Consider the following 15,592-nt stretch of genomic DNA (forward strand, 5'->3'; position numbering starts at 1 on the left):
AATCAAACGCCAAAGTTTGCAGTGCCATAAAATCACGTTCTTCTCACTCACGACATTCTCTCTTTTTTTTTTTCATTAGTGGTTTTGAATGAGATGCAAATGATGATGACTAATGGTGTCCATGATGATTAATATAGTTTGGCGACACACGGGTGTTGGGTGTGCGTTTTTGGGCTGGTGAGTTAGCAATTCAAGTTATAAATATCTTAAACAAATAATTATGAAGTGTGGATATATTAAAACACAAGTAATAATATATATGAGTTGTTAATATAAATGACACCAATAACATAATAATAAAAAATATACGATGAAGTCTTAGCAAAGCTAAGTCTACCAAAAAGTACCGATATTTACTCATATCAGCGGATATCGAGCTCGATAATAATATCATTAACTAAACTCTATTTTTAAATTAAAAATGTAATTTACTCAAATTAATATATATATAAATTTCATTACTTATAAATTATTAAAATTATAATTTTAATTATGTAAAATATTTCATCATAACAAAAGTATATATAAGAATCTGAATTTAAATAATTATAAAATTAATTTAATTACTTTTAAAAAATAATACCTAAAAATAATGAATTTAATTTAATAAATAAATCATAACTTAAAATAAATTAATAATAATTAAAATTTAAAAATATGGGGTGTTACCATTGCTAATATATAAATAACAATAAATAAAATTAAGAAAATTTCATAATTGCGATCAAGAGTTCCATTGATAGTTTTACCAAGAGTTTTTAAAAAATTTTGTCTTTTTAAATAAAAAATAATTTTTATTTTAAAAAAATTATTATTTTTATTAAATATTATTCTAAAATTATCATTTAATAAATAATTTTTTGAAGATAAAAAATAAAATAATAAAAATATGAATAATTTGAAAAATAATTAAAAATATTATCACCCATTCCTTATTTTTGTGTAGAATAACTGAAAATAAATATTTAAATTAGTTTTAAGAAATTTTTTTTAGATATCCTATTTTTCAGCACATTTTTAAGAAATTCTCAAAAATTATTTTCGTAAAATAAATTAGTCCTTCGTCATTTTTAATATACGTATTAAACAAATAAATTATTAACTAATTTTATTATGAACATTAGTTGGAACAATTTGAGATTTAATAAGTAATAAACTTCTTCCTCTCCCTCCAAAATCCGTTCTCTCGCTCTCTCCCTGAATTTCCAAGGGTTCCACTTTTGTCTTCTCCGTTGGGGAATCGCTAATCTTGGTAAACGGCAAGGAGGGGGAAGCATGTCGGTGAATCTAACGGCAAACGCGATTCCGTCAATAATAGGCGGCGACGTGAACTCGAAACCGCTGGTTCAGGTTCTCGATTTGTCGCTGATCTCAAGCAGTAGCAACTCGCAGCAGCAGCGGTACCGCATGTTGCTATCCGACGCCGTTTCGTCTCACCAAGCCATGCTCGCAACTCAGCTCAACGACCGAGTCCGAACCAACCGAGTCAAGAAAGGCTCCGTCGTTCAGCTCCTCGAGTACATTTGTAGCCCTCTCCAAAACCGCAAGTCTCTCTCTCTCTCTCTCTCTCTCTCTCTCGTTTTAGATTAAAGTAATTTCTAACAATTATAGTAAAAGAATAGGGCATTTTTTATACTGGCAACTTTGTCTGAAATTTTACGATCCTGTGGTTTAAATTTCAGTGAATTAGGACATTTGAATTTTCTTTCAATTTAGTTATTTCATGTGTTTGGTGAGTTTTCTATCTCATTTATTTGAAAACTTTTTGTAAAATTGAGGGAGTAACCTGTTAATGATTGAGTTCAAGGTCTTTTAGGTTCTGAGGTGCACCACAGGTGATGCAAATGGTTTTAAAGGTTTTGTTAAAGCAACTAGTTAAGGAATCAAGATTAGGATAGGTTTCGAACTTTTGCTTCATCAAATGCATTGAAAAGTTGAAGTCTTTTATATTTTCCATACGAAATTGAGCCAAGCAAGGCAACTGGTTAGGTAAACCCGTAGTTTAATAGTTTGGGCATAGTTTTACAACTTTCCTTCTCCTTTGAGTTTTGGCTTCTATCTCTTATGTAATGGTTGGTGATAAGAATTAAAATGTGCAACCTCGTTGAATGGTTGAAGATTGGCAAAGCCTTAACATTGGTTGTTGAAGAGTTTTGCATATAGTTGAATTATGAAGAAACAAAAACCATTTTGCAGTGGAATTTAGTTTATGCAATTATGAATCTATCAGATGATATTAATTTATGCTTCTATTTCTGCTTGTCCTTGAACAGGATTATTGTAGTACTCAACATGGAAACTATAATCCCAGATTGCGAGATCATTGGGAATCCAAAACCGTTTGGGGAATCTAATTTACCAACTCAGAAAACATCACCTGATAAAGTTGTGCAGACATCATCCAGGGGTCATAATAATAATCAACAACAGACTTCTCAAACAGGTCATGCTGCACAGAGTTTCCGGCCAATAGTTCAACCTGCATATCAGCCACCTCCAGTTTACAAAAACCGTGGTGCTATTGTGAAAAATGAGGCACCAGCACGCATCATTCCCATAGCAGCTTTAAATCCTTACCAAGGTCGTTGGGCAATCAAGGCAAGGGTAACCGCCAAAGGGGATCTGCGCCGCTACAATAATGCTCGTGGAGATGGGAAAGTTTTCTCATTTGATCTCCTTGATTCTGATGGAGGTGAAATACGAGTAACCTGCTTTAATGCTGTTGTAGATCGTTTCTACAATGCAATTCAAGTTGGTAAAGTTTACACAATATCCAAAGGTAGCTTGAAACCTGCGCAGAAAAATTTTAACCATTTGAAGAATGATTGGGAAATTGTATTGGATTCAAATTCAAATGTTGAACTTTGTCCGGATGAAGATGATTCTATTCCTAAACAGCAATTCTCCTTCAGGCCAATAATTGACCTTGAGAATGTTGACAATAATGCCATTCTTGATGTTATTGGGGTTGTGATATCTGTGAATCCTTCGGTTCCCATCTTGAGGAAGAATGGGATGGAAACTCAGAGAAGAATTTTGAATATAAAGGACTCCTCTGGCAGGAGTGTCGAGTTAACCCTTTGGGGCGAATTCTGCAACAGGGAAGGACAAAAGCTGCAAGAGATGGCTGATGCTGGGTCCTTCCCTATTGTGGCAGTCAAGGCAGGGAAGGTTAACGACTTCAGTGGAAAATCTATTGGTACTATTTCTACTACACAGCTTTTCATAAACCCGGACTTGCCTGAGGCTCATACCTTGAGAGAATGGTTTGATAGAGTGGGAAAGGATTCAGTTTCTCGATCCATTTCTAAGGATGTTTTGCCAGGAGGACCAAAGAATGAGATACGTAAAACTGTGTCTCAGATCAAGGATGAAGGCCTGGGGCGGTCTGATAAGCCAGACTGGATAACAGTGAGGGCAACCATATCATTCATCAAGACAGATACGTTTTGTTACACAGCTTGCCCTCTGATGGTTGGAGACCGACAGTGCAATAAGAAAGTGACCAGGGTAGGAGACGCAAGATGGCAGTGTGATAGATGCAACCAAGAGTTTGAGGAGTGTGATTACCGGTACCTTCTTCAAGCTCAAATTGTGGATCATACAGGAATAACTTGGGTAACTGCTTTTCAGGAAGCAGGGGAAGAGATTATGGAGTACCCAGCGAAAGAGCTGTACTTGTTGAAGTATGAAGAGCAGGATGATGACAAGTTCGGGGAAATAATCAAGAGTAGCCTCTTCAACCATTTTGTGTTTAGGCTTAAAATCAAAGAGGAATTGTATGGTGACGAACAGAGGGTTAAGGTAACAGTAGTCAAGGCAGATAAAGTTAATTACTCTTCAGAGAGTAGACACATGCTTGAATCGATTTCCAAGTTTTGTAGGCAGTAATTGTAGCTTTCTCAGCATCCTTTCATGAGATGTGACTTGGTGGATACCTGTTAGTATTAGTGTACAAGCTTACATAGAATTGGTCATTAATGGTCGAGTTATTGTTATTGTGTCATTTGAGCCCAATGTAAAACATACTTAAAATAACTTAAAAGTTGAGGATTTTATGTTTCTTCTCTTTTTTGTTTTGTTGAATATTTCATTGCTCCCATCCCAGTGGAATTTCATGCGAGTTGTCAACTATTGCTTTTCCTACTTTCTGATATGTGATCATTTTTGTCAGCTATTTATGCTTCATATTCCAAAATGTTCCTCAGTTGAATTGTTTCTCATTAGTCATTAATCTGTTTCTATGACGTGCCAAAACAGAGATTAGATTTTAAGAGTTGAGAAGGGTCTGCTCAGATAAAGCACAAGAATCACACATACTAGTAGTAGACACAAGAGGTTTCAGTTCATTACTGAAAAAAACATTACAGATACAAATCATCATAAGATAAAACACTACAAATTCCCTGCAGCATCTCATGAATTCCTTCAGCTTCGCTTAACAGGATCAAAATTGGCGACACCAACGACAGCGCCAACAATGACCACAAGCACAACTCCACCAGCTACTATGCTGAGCAAGAAGTTCTTGAGTGAAGGACTGACAGCAGCCTCAGCCACATCAGGAACCATCATTGAAGCTGTCAATGCAGCTGCTGTGAGCCCTGTCACAACCTTCTCCTTCATGGAAGCACTCACTTGAAACGTACCATTGGATTTTGTTGCTGATGCTGCAACACCCTTTGGAGTCCTTAGAGGAAGTGGCTTCAAGAATGCCTCGGAGCTAGGCACCCCAACAACCTTTTTCTGGGTTGTGTATGTTGGTGGCATAGCCATTGAAACTGCTGAAGTAGATGCCATTCCTGTTATTTTTTTCCGCGTTCTCTATTGGTTCTTTCTTTGTTCTCTTGTTAGGTGGTTACTTTGCCTAGAAGCTTATGTGAAGAGAGTGAGGGAATTTGTGCAGTGTGATGTGTGATTTGAGTGTGCAACGAGAGGTGGAAATTTTTCTTCATATTTGCATGTGTCTGATGTGGCAGATTGCCCATTGAGAATTGATGGATAAGCTTATCTTGTTGGTCCAATCATCATCCATCGCCCATTCAGTTCAAGTTATGATCTGAACTCTTAAATCTTATGTGGCAATATTTGCCTACTTAGACTTTATCTCATCCGAATCAATACCTTGATCATGAAATTAGTTCAATTTTTTTTTATTTTAAAAACAATAAATTGAAAAGAAAAGAACTATACAATGATGTGACAGCATTGGTTTAAGAAGAGTAATCTAATAAAAATTGATTATATTACATGTATACTAAAATTAACCATTAATATTAATCGTTAGTATAAAATATATGTTAGTATTGTAAAATAAATAAAGAATATGTACTAAATATAAAATAAAGATGTGTAAATAGAAGATTCTAGTATTAATATAATTAGCTCAAAAATAATAATTTATATATGTATTTACTATATATATATATATATATATAAAGAGAGAAGTATTTAGTAAAATTGTAACGTAAAGAAAAGGAGAGAATTGATTTTTTATTGCTGTGTCTCATGCCTCGTATATGTGTCCTTATTTATACATGTATGAGATTCTTATTTTCAACTTTTATTAAAGTTCAGTTTGGCTTGGGAGCCTCATTCTTTCATAGGAAAAGTCAACCGCCCATATAATCAATGTCATCCACATAAGCTCTTATCACAACACTCTCCTTTGAATGACCATTTAGGATTATTGCCTCGTTAAAATCTTACTAAAGAAAAATCCAGTGGGAAAAAAACCTTAGTGAAGGAAAAAGAGTACAATATCCTTTGTGATAGGGACTGCCTCATTAAAAACTTTGTCAAGAAAAATCCATTGAAAAAAAACCTGACCAAGAAAAAAAGAGTACAGTCTCCCCCTCTTGTCAACATCATTTAATGTCTCGAAATCGGCGAATCCCAATCTCATGTACCAACCTTTCAAAGGAGGATTTTGGGAGTGACTTTGTGAATAAATCTGCCAGATTGACACTTGAACGGATCTGTTGGATATCAATTGTCCCTTTATTTTGAAGATCATGAGTGAAGAAGAATTTGGGAGAAATATGCTTTGTTCTATCACCTTTGATGTATCCACCTTTAAGTTGAGCAATGCATGATGTATTATCTTCAAACAGAACAATTAGAGCTATCTTATGATCAATCAGTCTACATGATGACATAATATATTGAATCAAACTCCTCAGCCAAAAATACTCGCGACTAGCTTCATGAATCGCTAGTATTTCAGCATGATTAGAGGAGGTTGCTGCTATCGTATGTTTCGTGGACCTCCATGATATAGCTGTACCACCATATGTGAACAAGTATCCTATTTGAGATCTCCCTTTTTGTGGATCAGACAAGTATCCAGCATCTGCATAGGCAACTAGTTGTGACTTGGATCCATATGGATAAAATAATCCTATGTCAACCGTTCTATGAAGATATCAAAAGATTTGTTTGATTCCACTCCAATATCTTCTGGTTGGAGAGGAACTATATCTTGCTAGTAAATTCACAGAAAATGATATATCGGGTCGTGTATTATTAGGAAGATACATTAGCGCTCCAATGGCACTAAGATATGGTACTTTCAGGACGAAGGATATCTTCATTTTCTTTTTTAGGATGGAATTGATCATTTTCCACATTCAAAGACCTTACGACCATTGGGGTACTTAATGGATGTGACTTATCCATATAAAATCTTTTCAAGATCTTTTATGTATACATTGTTTGATGAATAAATATCCCATTTTTTGTATGCTCGATCTGCAGGCCGAGACAAAATTTAATCTTTCCAAGATCTTTCATCTCAAACCCTTCTTTTAGAGTTTTTATAATTGTTAGAATCTCTTCAGGAGTTCCAATGATATTTAAATCATCAATGTATACAGCAATTATAATGAACCCTGATGCAGATTTCTTTATTGAAACACATGGGCAGATATCATCATTCTTGAATCCGTTTTTGGCCAGATACTCAGTAAGACGATTATACCACATTCGTCCAGATTGCTTCAGACCATATAAAGGTCTTTGCAATTTAACTGAGTATAATCCCTGTGAATATGTCAATCCATGCTGATGCTAGAATTGCTTTTCCCCCTGCTCATACCTGGGAAGAGAAAGTACAACCTCTGCTGCATCCTATCCTCTACTTTAGTTGAATTCTTTTGTTCTAGAATCATAGACATTGGCTAAAGATACCACAGACTTTCTGGTTATGCGTCGTACCCTGACTACTCCTCTTTCACTGGCTTCTTTGTACCCAGCTACACCCCCTCGGCCAATCCTCACTCGACAGCAGCTCCGTCCTAGCGTAGGCAATTGAAGTAAAGATGGGGAGCGGTGAGGGGGGCCCCATCGCTTGAGCTACATCCCGCTTTTCAGGTGGCACTCAGAAAGAAAAGGAAAGCGGGGTGTCGCCATATTGAAAGATTTTGAGGGACCGACACCGGACAGGCAGACCTCGAATCGTTGGATCCGGTAAGTAAAAAAAGGTATCCCCAACTTATTCATTGGATGGTTTAGATATCTTTAGTCCTTCAGGGACTTTTATATAGATATCACGATCTAATGATCCGTATAAATAGGCTATTACCACATCCATTAAATGCATATGTAGTTTATGATATGCGGATAAATTGGCCAAATAACGCAATGTTATTGCATCCACTACAGGGGAATATGTTTCTTCATAATCTATACCGGGCCTTTGTGCAAAACCTTGTGCTACAAGTCGAGCTTTGTAGTGTACAAATTTATTTTTCTCATTTCATTTTCTCACAAATACCCACCTGTATCCAACAGGTTTTACATCTTCTGGTGTACGGACTACAGGTCCAAAGACTTCACATTTTGCAAGTGAGTCTAACTCAGCCTTCATGACTTCTTCCCATTTTGGCCAATCATTTCTTTGTCGACATTCTTCGACTGATCTTGGCTCAAGGTCCTTACTTTCATGCATGATATTTAATGCCACATTATATGCAAATATTTCATTGACAATTGTCTTATTTCGGTCCCATTTCTCTCCTGTAAAGACATAATTTATCGAGATCTCGTCATTTTTACAATTTTCAGGTACCTGAACGTCTTCTGGCGTTAAAACTATATCAGAATTTTGGACAACTATAGGTGTCTTTACTATGCCTTTTTCAACAGGAATAGAATTTATCTCTTTTATTTTTCGAGGATTTTTGTCTTTGGAACCGACAGGCCTACCACGCTTCTGGCGTGAATTTGTTTCAGTGGCAATTTGTCCGACTGGGACATCAATTCGAATTGGGACATTTTCCGTTGGTATATAAGATTTGGTTATTCTCTTTGTATCGGAAAATGTATCAGGCAATTCATTTACTATTCTTTGCAAATGTATAATTTTTTGAACTTCTAGTTCACATTTCCCAGATTGAGGATCTAAATGCATCAAGGATGATGCATTACAATTAAGTTCCTTTTTAGGAAGCTTATTCTCTCCCCCCTAATGTTGGAAATTTTGATTCATCAAAATGACAATCTGCAAATCGGGCTTTAAATACATCCCTAGTTTGTATCTCAAGATACCTGATGCGTCACTACAAGAAAAAAGGCCTGTCGGCACAATTTTTTCTTGCCACGGTTTTAAAGCGTGCCTAAAAGTGGTCAATGGCCACGCTTTTGCGAGGGTAGCCACTGATTTATGATTTGGCCACGCTTTTTTTTGCCACTCTTGAAAAGCATGGCCATATTTTACGAGGGTGGCCATTTATTTGAAATTTGGCCACGCTTTTTTATTGTCACTCTTAAAAAGCGTGGCCATAGAGAGAAATCGGCACGCTTTTACGAGGGTGGCCACTGATTTCAAATTTGGCCACGCCTTTTTTTGTCACGCTTAAAAAGCGTGGCCATAGAGGGAAACTAGCACGCTTGAATAGCGTGGCTATCCTGTGTTTATTTTGGCACCGTAAAATAACGTGCCGATAGAGTTCCCTCCCCTAAAATTTAGTTTCCCACCTATTTTTTTCCACACTTAACATTTTTTTGTAAGTTTTCAAATTTTAACCCTAAAAATGATAACAAAAACAAACTAGTTTCTTATTGTTACCAAATTCACTTTTAACCCTAAAATTCACTTCCAAACCCTAAACTGCGCCGTCAGCTTCATCTTCACTCTCGAACCCTTCCTTCGTCGTTCATCATCATCTTCATCGTTTAGCTTCATCGCACCCAGCAGCCTTCATCGCCTTCATCGTCATCTTCATCACTGCCCTTCATCGCACCCAGCCTTCATCGCCTTCATTGCACCCAACCTTCATCGCCGTCATCGTCATCTTCATCGTTCATTATAGTGGTCTTCCTCGAGCTTGCCGTCGCCGTCACCATCAGTAGTCGTTGTCTTCCTCGACGCTGCTTTGAAAGGGTTTTGAATGGCTTTTCGTTGAAAGGTTCAGAAAACCTTAACCTCCATCACGCCGCCATCTATCTCACCGTCGCCACCCTTCGCGATCAAGATCGCAACCAGATTTGTCCTTGAATGACAGTCCTCTTGCTGTTTTGCTTGTCGTCTGTCCCACCGTTCTGCTCGGAAAGCTTCTCGCCTTTCTCTCGCGGTTCTGCTCGCCGTGCTGCTCGAAGGTTAGTGCTCAGTTGTGCTCTATCTTCATCTTTTTAAAATGCTCCATTTAGAAATCAATCAAGAAAATTGGATGATTATTGAATGTTTTCTGCTGTTAACTTTTTATTGAATTGATTAGTGATTAGCTCTTGCTGTGCTACTGGTTTAATTTGTAAAATAGATGATTATTGGATGATTATTGAATATTTTCTGCTGTTTTATTGAATTGATTAGTGGTTAGTTCTTGCCTTTTATTGGATGATTTCTGCTGTTTTTTGCTGTTTTAACTAATGAGCAATATTAGAAAATAGAAAAATAGCTATCATTTATTCCTTTTTATACTATTTTAATATTTTTTTAATTTACCTTTCATAAATCACTTGTCACAGTAAATTATATATAATATAACTTATAGGTTTAATTCTATTTGAATTAACTGCCATCTTCATTTTTGTTACAGCTTCTAATGATGTTTCATTAACAAGTTCAGGTCAATGCGGCTCTCATGGAGTTTCTAGCCGAGATAATTCAAGCGAAAGCAAATTGAGGGATCTCCTTGATAGCTCGGAATACGTGCTTACCTTTAGGAGTAAGTTCATCTTTTCTAGTTTGAATTTTAGGAGAATGTCAGTCACTTGAAGAAATTATGTCACCATTTAGTAAGTTCGGGTTTACTAATTCTGTTCTTTTACTGTTGTTGTGGCCTGTTATTTCTCTCAGGCTGACTAATTTTTATTATTTGAACGAGCATGTGGCTGCTCATTTTTGTTGAAACCTTTTCACTAGTTAACTATTTTTTGGGTTACACTCACTATCTAACCATAAAGTCAAAATTAGTGATTAGAAAATAACAGAATACACCTATTTAATTTGATTTCAGTCTTGTTATCACAGATCATAGTCTTTTGCAGCTCAGATGTGTGCAGATTTCAGAACTTTTTTTTAATCTGATTATGATGATCAAGATCATCAACACTGCTCCACGCTAATGCTACCTCTTCATTTCCAACTTTTTTTAACCCCTTTAATTTGACTAACTTGTGTAATTAACGAGTCAACTTTGGTTTGATTTTGGTTAATAACTACTAATTAAGGTTACTATTGCTTTTGCATGTACCACTGAGAAGGATCATATCTTTCTGATATTTCATTTCATTCTTTTTCGAAAAAATTTTAACCGTATTGGATTTAATTTTTAATATCATGTCAATTGTGTTTGTTCTAGTATTCTTACAGTGTGCAGATTTTTTTTCAGGTATATTTAAGTTACAACCTCGATCTAAAAGAACGGTAGAGTTCGATGAATGAGGATCCAACCTCATGTTATCTACTCTAAGCTTCTCATTTTCCGCTCTAAGCTGTGAGTTCTCACTTCTTTTAGTTTGAGACTGCAACAAAATTTAAGTTATTCAAACATATACACTTTGTTTTTAGTTTGCTTGATCAACACCATGCCCAATTGTATTAAAATTTACCTTCACTTGAGTGCATTTGCCTCTTTGAATATTGAGGACTCGTATACCAGTACTAAAGTTTGCTGGTTTGCAAATTGCAAAGAATACCTTATCCTTATTTGTATTTTACTTTGTAGAGTAAGTACTATGTACTATGTAGGGTCTAATCTCTGTGTTAGCCATAGCAACTCAGTTAAATACAATTACTACTACATCTGTTTGTATGTAATGCATTAATGCAGTCATATTGAAATTGAGTGAGTCACAATTTTATTTTATTATACACAAAAAGGTAATTAAGTCATTATTCAATGTTCTGGAATCAGTTGAGAATTCAAGAATTAAACTTAAATTATAGACCTACTATACTCAACCCCACTTGTCAGTGAAGAATTGTGATTTAATTTAATTGAAATTTAAATGTGTGCATAACAACAATAATATATCTTAGCGGTTTATTTTGAACTACTTAAAATTTTTTAATAACTTTTTTTTATTTCTAAAGAGAACAATGAAGAGCCATCGAGGGCTGAAGTTTTCACAGCAACTCGCACAAGTAAAAATGAAAAAGAAATTGATGCTAAAACACAAACAACAATTGTGAGTTGTTTTGTATTTGTATTTAAATTTGTACAATATAAATGCTAGATAGATTTGTATCTATATTAAGTTAATGTGACTTTGTATTTTTTTTGTTACTTTTGGTAGAATGAACTTCAAAGCCACATAGAGGCAGGGGAAAATCATGAGGATGCATTTGTAGCAGTGCTAGAAAAGGACCAACCAGGTCGAGTTCATTGTTATGGGACTTCAGTTACAAGAAGCTCTCTTAGAAAGGATGAGGAGTTCACGAAGTGAAGGTTGAATACAACGATAGTGTCTTATCATTAAAAAAGAAGATGGACGGTGTTTGTGGTCTATTAAAGGTGATGTTGCACCAACTCAATCATGGAATGAGTGACGAAGAGGTAGCAGCCTTAGTGCAAGCAGCGCAAAATTCTCCTTTGGATGCTTCAAGTAGTAGACTAAGAAATACTCCCCACTCCTCCGAAGCAACTCACATTCTACCAACCGATGATGTAAGTAACTGTCCTAACCTTGTATTATTGTCATTCTCTTGATTTAGATTATAGAATTTTGTTTTTCATGTTGAATTTATGTTGCTGGCTGAATATGTACTGTTGATTTATGTCCTAACCTCGTATTATTGGTTGTTGAATTTTCTTGTAGTGTACTAATGAGCGGATAATTTATACGCTTTTTGGCATTGTTTTTAGTATGATTTTAGTAGGATCTAGTTACTTTTAGGGATGTTTTTATTAGTTTTTATGTTAAATTTACATTTCTGGACTTTACTATGAGTTTGTGTATTTTTCTGTGATTTCAGGTATTTTCTGGCTGAAATTGAGGGACTTGAGCAAAAATCAAATTCAGAGGTTGAAGAAGGACTGCTGATGTTGTTGGATTCTGACCTCCCTGCACTCAAAGTGGATTTTCTGGAGCTACAGAACTCAAAATGGCGCGCTTCTAATTGCGTTGGAAAGTAGACATCCAGGGCTTTCCAGCAATATATAATAGTCCATACTTTGGCCGAGTTTAGACGACGCAAAAGGGCGTTGAACGCCAGTTCTACGCTGCAGTCTGGAGTTAAACACCAGAAACACGTCACGAATCCTCTAGAAAAGGGAAGGGGAAGATAAAAGCTTCCACCTCCGAGTCATGGGAGATGGAAAGGTTCATCTCCAAAGCTCATCAAGACCACTTCTATGATGTTGTGGCCAAGAAGAAGGTGATCCCCGAGGTCCCTTTCAAACTCAAGAAAAATGAGTATCCGGAGATCCGACATGAAATCCAAAGAAGAGGTTGGGAAGTCCTAACAAACCCCATCCAACAAGTCGGCATCCTAATGGTTCAAGAGTTCTATGCCAATGCATGGATCACTAGGAACCATGATCAAAGTAAGAACCCGAATCCAAAAAATTATATTACAATGGTTCGGGGGAAATACTTAGATTTTAGCCCGGAGAATGTGAGGTTGGCGTTTAACTTGCCTATGATGCAAGGAGATGAGCACCCCTATACTAGAAGGGTCAACTTTAATCAAAGGTTGGACCAAGTCCTCATGGACATATGTGTGGAAGGAGCTCAATGGAAGATTGACTCCAAAGGCAAGCCGGTTCAATTAAGAAGACTGGACCTCAAGCCTGTGGCTAGAGGATGGTTGGAGTTCATCCAACGCTCCATCATCCCCACTAGCAACCGATCTGAAGTTACTGTGGATCGGGCCATCATGATTGGAGAGGAAGTAGAAGTTCATGAAGTCATCTCCCTTGAACTCTACAAAATAGCCGAAAAGCCCTCCCCTGGGGCAAGGCTAGCTTTTCCTCATCTTATTTGCCATCTATGTTACTCAGCTGGAGCTTTCATAGAAGGAGACATTCACATTAAGGAAGAGAAGCCCATCACTAAGAAAAAGATGGAGCAAGCAAGAGAGCCCATTCATGGAGCTCAAGAGACGCATGAAGCTCATCACCATGAGATCCCGGAGATGCCTCAAATGCATTTTCCTCCACAAAACTATTGGGAGCAAATAAACACCTCCCTAGGAGAATTAAGTTCCAACATGGGACAATTAAGGGTGGAACATCAAGAGCACTCCATCATCCTTCATGAAATAAGAGAAGATAAAAAAGCAATGAGGGAGGAGCAACAAAGGCAAGGAAGAGACATAGAAGAGCTCAAGGACATCATTGGTTCCTCAAGAAGGAAACGCCACCATCACTAAGGTGGACTCATTCCTTGTTCTTGCATTCTCTGTTTTTCATTTTCTATGTTAAGTGCTTATCTATGTTTGTGTCTTATTACATGATCATTAGTAGTTAGTAACTATGTCTTAAAGTTATGAATGTCCTATGAATCCATCACCTCTCTTAAATGAAAAATGTTTTAATTCAAAAGAACAAGAAGTACATGAGTTTCGAATTTATCCTTGAACTTAGTTTAATTATATTGATGTGGTGACAATGCTTCTTGTTTTCTGAATGAATGCTTGAACAGTGCATATGTCTTTTGAAGTTGTTGTTTATGAATGTTAAATATGTTGGCTCTTGAAATAATGATGACAAGGAGACATGTTATTTGATAATCTGAAAAATCATAAAAATGATTCTTGAAGCAAGAAAAAGCAGCAAAGAACAAAGCTTGCAGAAAAAAGAATTAGCGAAAAAAAAAAATAGAGAGAAAAAGCAAGCAGAAAAAGCCAAAGCTCTTAAAACCAAGAGGCAAGAGCAAAAAGCCAATAGCCCTTAAAACCAAAAGGCAAGGGTAATAAAAAGGATCCCAAGGCTTTGAGCATCAGTGGATAGGAGGGCCTAAAGGAATAAAATCCTGGCCTAAGCGGCTAAACCAAGCTGTCCCTAACCATGTGCTTGTGGCGTGAAGGTGTCAAGTGAAAACTTGAGACTGAGCGGTTAAAGTCAAGGTCCAAAGCAAAAGAAGAGTGTGCTTAAGAACCCTGGACACGTCTAATTGGGGACTTTAGCAAAGCTGAGTCACAATCTGAAAAGGTTCACCCAATTATGTGTCTGTGGCATTTATGTATCCGGTGGTAATACTGGAAAACAAAGTGCTTAGGGCCACGGCCAAGACTTATAAAATAGCTGTGTTCAAGAATCATCATACTGAACTAGGAGAATTAATAGCACTATCTAAACTCTGAGTTCCTATAGATGCCAATCATTCTGAACTTCAATGGATAGAGTGAGATGCCAAAACTATTCAAGAGGCAAAAAGCTACAAGTCCCACTCATCTGATTGGAGCTATGTTTCATTGATAGTTTGGAATTTATAGTATATTCTCTTATTTTTATCCTATTTAATTTTCAGTTGCTTGGGGACAAGCAACAATTTAAGTTTGGTGTTGTGATGAGCGGATAATTTATACGCTTTTTGGCATTGTTTTTAGTATATTTTTAGTAGAATCTAGTTACTTTTAGGGATGTTTTTATTAGTTTTTATGTTAAATTCACATTTCTGGACTTTACTATGAGTTTGTGTGTTTTTCTGTGATTTCAGGTATTTTCTGGCTGAAATTGAGGGACTTGAGCAAAAATCAGATTCAGAGGGGAAAGAAGGACTGCTGATGCTGTTGGATTCTGACCTCCCTGCACTCAAAATGAATTTTCTGGAGCTACAGAACTCAAAATGGCGCGCTTTCAATTGCGTTGGAAAGTAGACATCCAGGGCTTTCCATCAATGTATAATAGTCCATTCTTTTACTGAGTTTAAATGACGTAAAAGGGCGTTGAACGCCAGTTCTACGCTGCTGTCTGGAGTTAAACGCCAAAAACAAGTCACAAACCAGAGTTGAACGCCAGAAATACGTTACAACCTGGCGTTCAACTCCAGAAAGAGCCTCTGCACGTGTAACATTCAAGCTCAGCCCAAGCACACACCAATTGGGCCCCGGAAGTGGATTTATGCATCAATTACTTACTTCTGTAAACCCTAGTAGCTAGTTTATTATAAATAGGACTTTTTACTAGTGTATTAGTCATCCTGG

General features: G+C 36.6%; 2 protein-coding genes across 2 annotated transcripts; one reads left to right on the forward strand and one right to left on the reverse strand.

Moving 5' to 3' along the window:
* Positions 1-1,100: 1,100 nt before the first annotated feature.
* On the forward strand, positions 1,101-4,915 carry LOC112738310 (replication protein A 70 kDa DNA-binding subunit A). The gene is made up of 2 exons (XM_025788693.3): positions 1,101-1,547; positions 2,274-4,915. Exons 1-2 carry the CDS (start codon positions 1,276-1,278, stop codon positions 3,889-3,891), a joined length of 1,890 nt encoding a protein of 629 aa, XP_025644478.1. The 5' UTR covers positions 1,101-1,275; the 3' UTR covers positions 3,892-4,915.
* LOC112738311 (uncharacterized) lies at positions 4,324-4,800 on the reverse strand. The gene has a single exon (XM_025788695.2). It carries the CDS (start codon positions 4,798-4,800, stop codon positions 4,429-4,431), a length of 372 nt encoding a protein of 123 aa, XP_025644480.1. The 3' UTR covers positions 4,324-4,428.
* Positions 4,916-15,592: the final 10,677 nt, after the last annotated feature.

This window comes from Arachis hypogaea, chromosome 13 (genome assembly GCF_003086295.3).
Source record: "Arachis hypogaea cultivar Tifrunner chromosome 13, arahy.Tifrunner.gnm2.J5K5, whole genome shotgun sequence".
NCBI lineage: Eukaryota > Viridiplantae > Streptophyta > Magnoliopsida > Fabales > Fabaceae > Arachis > Arachis hypogaea.

Coding starts and splice junctions, on each gene's coding strand:
- LOC112738310 (XM_025788693.3), top strand. CDS start 1,276: ATGTCGGTGAATCTAACGGCAAACGCGATTCCGTCAATAATAGGCGGC. Junction 1,548..2,273: donor AGCCCTCTCCAAAACCGCAA/GTCTCTCTCTCT, acceptor GTCCTTGAACAG/GATTATTGTAGTACTCAACA.
- LOC112738311 (XM_025788695.2), bottom strand. CDS start 4,800: ATGGCATCTACTTCAGCAGTTTCAATGGCTATGCCACCAACATACACA.